Here is a 6000-nt window from a genome sequence, read left to right as displayed (position 1 = left end):
GAACATCATGTTGTGTTAGTAAGAGTTGGAATGATTGACAGAGTCGATAAAGTCATCAGCAAAGTGTTAATTGAAGTCATAGATAATGTGTTGGGGCTATTTCTCCATAGACTTCTACACAAACTGACTTCTTCCTTCACCCAAAGTTATTTGCTGTGTACTGTACTGCTCTGTGTCCCTTTGTGTCATTGTCATTTAACACAGAAGGTTTATTTCTCATAGGATTAGCTTTCATTTGAACTTTGCGCATGGACTGAAAATTTTTAATCTGCCATCGGTGATTAAATTATGACACTATTACAGGTTAATGAAACAACTAAAGCACATCACCTTGGAATACCAGTACCATTTTGATCTCAGATGAGGTTGGATATAAACTAGATCACAGAGTATACACAGTATTATGCAGTAGTAAGGTTGCAAAAAATATTTTCAAATATTCATTTAACTGTTAAATATTACATTTTCTTTGTGTAGCCTAGCTGTGGTCAGGAGTGATCTCCATCATGCCAGCAGGTGACAACACAACTGTTTGATCGCTATTATATTTGCTGAAAATATCAGTCAAACCCTAATTTTTAAAGCCCAGTGGTTCCCACATATTTCAGATGATATGAAAACACACTTGGGTTACATGTAGCCAAAACACACGCACTCCCACACACACACACTCACAATCACATATGAGCTTACATAAACACAATAAACACAAATGGCTGTTGCATTTGTTTTTCTGCTCAGTTCATTTTTTGCACAGTCTTCTGGCAATCACTGGAAACTCCAAAAGGTAAAAATGGACACCGAGCCACTTCAGTCACTGTTGGCCGGGCCTGTCACAGCACAGCACAGCATGGAACGGAGCAGTTAGCTGTTGGTCTGGCCTGAATATAGCCTGCGTTGGCCTAGTTGAGGCAGAATTTTGGCTATTTGTGGCCTGGCTGGGCAGTCGTTTTGGCCCCGGATGCACAAAACCCTTCTCACTTTTCACTGGGTTGATTAATTAGAACCCGTCTATCTGATGCATACAACATAAAATAAAGTACTGTCTTTAAAAGTTAAATCACACGCTTTCAACTACAGTGGTGATGAATCACTATAAAGTAATAGAAAAAAAATAAAATACTGATTTTCTTGAAAAGAAACATGATTATGGAATAATTTAACAATGGATGAATGTCATGAGCTCATGAAGCTATATAGTCTCTAAAAAAGACACCCGACATACAAACATTTATGCAAGCAAGATAGATATATCGACCCCATATGTTGTAATCTTGGAAGAAAGCTATGCTGCGATGATTTTTTTTTTTCCATGAAAAGGCAGGTTCATCCTCTAAATTTGGAAGCTTGTAGGTGGCAATTAATATGACATGGGGGAGAGAGTAGAGTACTCCTTCTACATAAGAGCATCAGTACACATTGCAGTGACAGGTACATATGGAAAAGGGGGGAAAAGGACATAAAATAACAACCCAATGGGGTAAACACCTCTTCTCTTCCAAATCACACATCTTTTCGTTGCTGAACCAAATCTAAACACATGGTCTGCATTTTTGGCATCTGTGGTGTCTTTTACATATTCATATGTCCCCACTGTCAACAAACCGTAAACAGTAAAGAGGTAAAAACTAAGTACCTGGATGGCCTGGCCATGTATTTGTTGGCCTCAGTACCTCCTCTGTGTCAAATGTACTCCTTCTACACAAGGTCATAACGACATTGTATGTCAGATGCAAAATACTGCGCAGCTACAACTCTGTAAAAGGGTTGTAAAGAGGTAATAGTATGCAATACCAAGGCTGTGATAACCATATAAATTTAAAAGGCTGCTCCACCTGCCATTCTTTTCTCTGAAAAGGTTTATATAGTGACCTTGGAGCTACAAGGTTCAATCTGATGTTCTAATCAGAAACGGTGTGTCTGTGGTTTCATTTCTCTGTGTTTATTCAAAACAGAGGCAATAAATACATTTTTTACAGCCCCTTAGCACACAATTACCATAATATACCGAGAGGGGTTGATAGGGCGGCTGATACACTCAATGATTACCTCTGGAGGTGCTGAGATTTCAGGCTTCCCTTTGCAGCCTGGGGTCTTATTTTAAAACACCACTATTATCTGTTCTCAGATTTTAACTGCTGTAGAATAAAGGTACAAGTGGGTGAAACTTTATTGCTTCTGCTCTCTCGTAACTGTGTCTGTCCAGTAAAGTATACACAGTACAGTATGTGCTCTTAGGAAAAGGTACAATTCCCAAGAGTTGCTAAAAATGTGAACTGTCTTAATCTTTTGTGAGCAATAAAACTGGAGATCAGCCGATGAACCTTATAAGCTAAAGGTCAGTATATAGTGAAGACTGATGCTGCTGCATCTAATCAACAAACACGTCACCAGAAGGTGAAGTTTTGAAGTTATACGGTGAAGCAATCCAACCAAATCTCAGTAACAAAGTGTGCAAATTGTAACAACATTAGTGTGATAATCATTGCAAATGGCCAAACAGCTATTCAGTGACATTACTTTAGAGGAGCAACGTTTTAAATGCTGATCATAGGGGTTAAAGGTCAATCACATGCATCAAAAGCTGACACAACATAATGGGAAAAATCTCGGACATAACATACCACCAAATTCCTGCTGCAGTGAGGAAACCAGCATACTTACACATACTTCAAAATGTACAAAGTACCATATGAGCTAGATAGAATCCTCTGTACTTTCACTTTGATATGTTTGAACCTTCTCTTTGCTTGCAAAGTTTACAGCACAGCTCAACCTGAGCAGCTGCTGCTTCTCCATCCATTTCAATTGAATGTCGTCAACATTTGAAAAAGGCAGTCCAGTCAGAAGACTGGAAGTCAAAGAAAGAGCTTCACACCAAACAGAGATATCCATTAAAGACATTTGCCTTTGCTGGATATTCATCATTCTGAAGTGAAGCTCTTCATGTTTTTTCTAATTTAAGTCTACAACATCCACTTTAAAAACACCATCCATCTCTTTGTAAAGGAACGTTTCCAATACGATGCCACATACACATTAAAAAGTGAGTGTCACCCAAAATGCTGAACCTTTGGTCCACAACTCCTTATAAAAATACTATAAAATGTTTCTGAATGCCGTTATTTTTTTTTTTTCAATACCGTTCCGTATAAATATGGAAAAAAAATCTATTCTACTGTGCAAGTGATAGAAACACATACGTTTTTGACACTGAGGACAGGGGAGGTATCTTTTTGTACAAATTGCAGAGATTCATTTAATGAAAAAGCACTCCCACCTCGTTTCACAAAAACCATTTATAGCATTGACCTTGAGTGAAATGTATAGAAATGCATCATGATGATAAAAATGAAAGATGGGGTGAAGGAGCATAGAAACGCTTGCTACCGCTCCGGTCATCTTAGATGTGGCATGTACAAAATCTCATCATCCAGAGCACCTCATTGTCCACGCTTTACAAAAAGAAGACACGTCTTAATAGTTCGTATGTGTTGGCACATAAGCACTGGCACTCTGGTCACTCACCTTAAGAAGCTTTGTCCCATTTAAATCAAGGTAGATCTTGTAAGGAATGGCAATTGGGTGAGTTTTAGTGAGGAAAGGGGAGTCAAAAAGTGCCACATATACTATTAGTCCAAGCTGCCCCATTGATGCAATACATAGAAACAAATAGGCTTGTAGAGATCTGTGTGTGTGTGTGTGTGTCTGCACGTGTGTGTTCTGCAATTTGTTAGAGTCACTAAATGTAAAACGTGTGACTAGCAGAGGGGTTTGCTGTAGGTCAATGTACTGCATCACAATGTATAGTTTTGTACAAGGAAACATCTTTAAAATGACCCTAATCTCCATGTGCGGTTATTTACAGAGATGGGGTGGCAGGACCATGTGATGGAAGAAAACGGTCCAAGAGCAAGATGAGAATTGCTGGAAGAGAAAGGATCACTCGGCATCCCCTAAGCTCCTCTTCTTCATCGTGTCTTCAAAGTGCTCTTCTTGTCTTTTTGTCTGTTTTCTCTTGATTGTGGCTCTCGCTGTTGTTTTTATTGGAGCATAAACATTGCAGACAGAAGATCTTCTTAGATGTGTATGAATATCGCTGTGCATGTGTTGCATGTATTGCTGTGAACCGTACAATATGCGATGCTGCTAACTGCTGGGTGTTTTATCAACTCAGAAAATTAGCCGAATACCATGCAGTGGTTAGGATGAAAACAGAAAACAGATTCTTAGGTGTTTATGTATAGATATGAGGGCATTTTTTGAAAATTTCAAAGATTTTTTTTATGTTTCTGTGTAATAAGTACTGCTCCTGTAAAAAGCAAATCCAAAAAGCTTGTATACCACTTTCTCACACATGAGTCTGCATCCGTTGTGTGTGTCTCTGCGAATAGTCAGAAGGTGGAGATGAGTATGAGAAGCGAGTGGAGCTTCCATACTTTCCCAGCCCTGTTTCAGGACTTTGTGGTCCTGGTCCTGGTCCTGGTCCAGGTCCTGGTCCTGGTCCTGGTCCTGGTCCTGGTCCTGGCCCTGGCCCTGGCCCTGGTCCTGGCCCCGGTCCTGGACCTGGCCCTGTCCCTTGTCCCGTTGGGTACATCTCATAGGCTGGCCCTTCCTCTATGGGTGGAGCAAAGCCCATGCGGTAGCTGGGATACTGGGAAGGGTATCCGTAGTTGTCATAAGCCAGTTGGGTGGTGCTGTCCAGCAGGCCACAGTCTCCAGGGTATTCTCCGGGTGACTGAAGAGCTGGATTAGCAGGGGCTTGCTGGCTTTGTGCTGCCCTGGAGAATGTGTTGAATTGGGCATAAGTAGAATGGGACATCCTGGATGGTGGACGGGGGTCGTAGCAGCCAGCTCTTGAGCCCGGCACCGCACTGGGGGGAACTGCACCGCTGGCAGACGCAGAGGGTCCGCTGGAAGTCGCTCCTGCTGGTCCGCTGCTTGGGTTTGGAGAGCGAAACTCTCCCTGGTAGTGGACGACCCGGGACTGGGGGCGCGCCTCGTCATGGGTTGTAGCACGGACATTGTAGTAGCCATTGGTTGGATCCTGTGATCAGAAAAAGAATATAGATTTTTCAGTAAATCCTAATATTTCTCTCTCTTCATATACGATCTGTTCTGTGCTTGTGTTAGCTTAGTTTACACTTTGTTTCTATTACAAAAACTGTCTCTTTTGTATAGAGTGTATAAAAAAGCCAGCTTAGATTTGACTGTGTACGTGACAAATAAAATTTGAATTTGAATTTGAATTTGATTTTTCTTTGAATCCATTGGAGTCGCCCTACCCCCAACCCCCACCCCTCATCTGCTGGCCAATGGTATATAATCCAGGTTTAAGACATGTATGCGTCTTTTAAATATAATCTATTCTTAGTAAGGCATTAATGTTTTTTATAGACTACTAAAGGGTTAGTATGCCAAGCAAGTGGTGAATATTTTTACCACTTGTTTGGGATAGGCCTATGTATTTTATATTACACTGTTGCTACAAAACAAATCAAAAGGAAAAAAGTATAATAATCTAAAAATAAAAGTTAAATTAGAGTTCTACAAATCTTGCATTATGTTGTCTTATATTGCTGAAATTGTAGAGTGTCACAAGATATGCATGGTGATAATGATAGTGTGCTGTTGTTTCATGCATACACACAAAAATGTAATGATATGAGTAATGCAGCACTGTGTATGTGTAATAGAAATTCATTATTAAATACCAAAATATTACCAAAGACAGATATGTACTCTAATTACATTTACATATAAAGGGTTACGTCCAAACATTTAATATTTTTTATTTCTTGACAAAACTGCTGGGAAAGACCAAAACCACCAAGGCCAGGACTATTTACAAAGAGTTGTTTCTACACAGGCTCTTTGCATTTGGTAGTATGGACTAAAATTCAAAGCAGTGTTTTTGACTTTGACTCTTCTTTGAACTTGCACCTCCTCATCTAGGATTGAAATCAATATGAATTCCTCCAAGCAACCACTGTCTGCCAT

At 40.1% G+C, this 6000-nt stretch overlaps 1 protein-coding gene across 1 annotated transcript in view; it reads right to left on the bottom strand.

Annotated features, from left to right (window-relative positions):
* Positions 1 to 688: 688 nt before the first annotated feature.
* kirrel1b (kirre like nephrin family adhesion molecule 1b) overlaps positions 689 to 6000 on the bottom strand; it is a 79262-nt gene continuing 73950 nt past the window's right edge. Inside the window, exons 15-16 of the mRNA XM_013909812.1 lie at positions 4567 to 5047; positions 689 to 4476 (exon numbers count right to left, since the gene is read on the bottom strand). Of these exons, the coding sequence (XP_013765266.1) occupies positions 4352 to 4476; positions 4567 to 5047 (606 nt within the window). The 3' untranslated portion in view covers positions 689 to 4351. The remainder of the gene's footprint in view (positions 4477 to 4566; positions 5048 to 6000) is intronic.

Source organism: Pundamilia nyererei, unplaced genomic scaffold, assembly GCF_000239375.1.
Source record: "Pundamilia nyererei isolate P.nyererei 1_Seehausen unplaced genomic scaffold, PunNye1.0 scaffold00031, whole genome shotgun sequence".
NCBI lineage: Eukaryota > Metazoa > Chordata > Actinopteri > Cichliformes > Cichlidae > Pundamilia > Pundamilia nyererei.
This window is presented reverse-complemented; position numbering and strand designations above follow the sequence as displayed.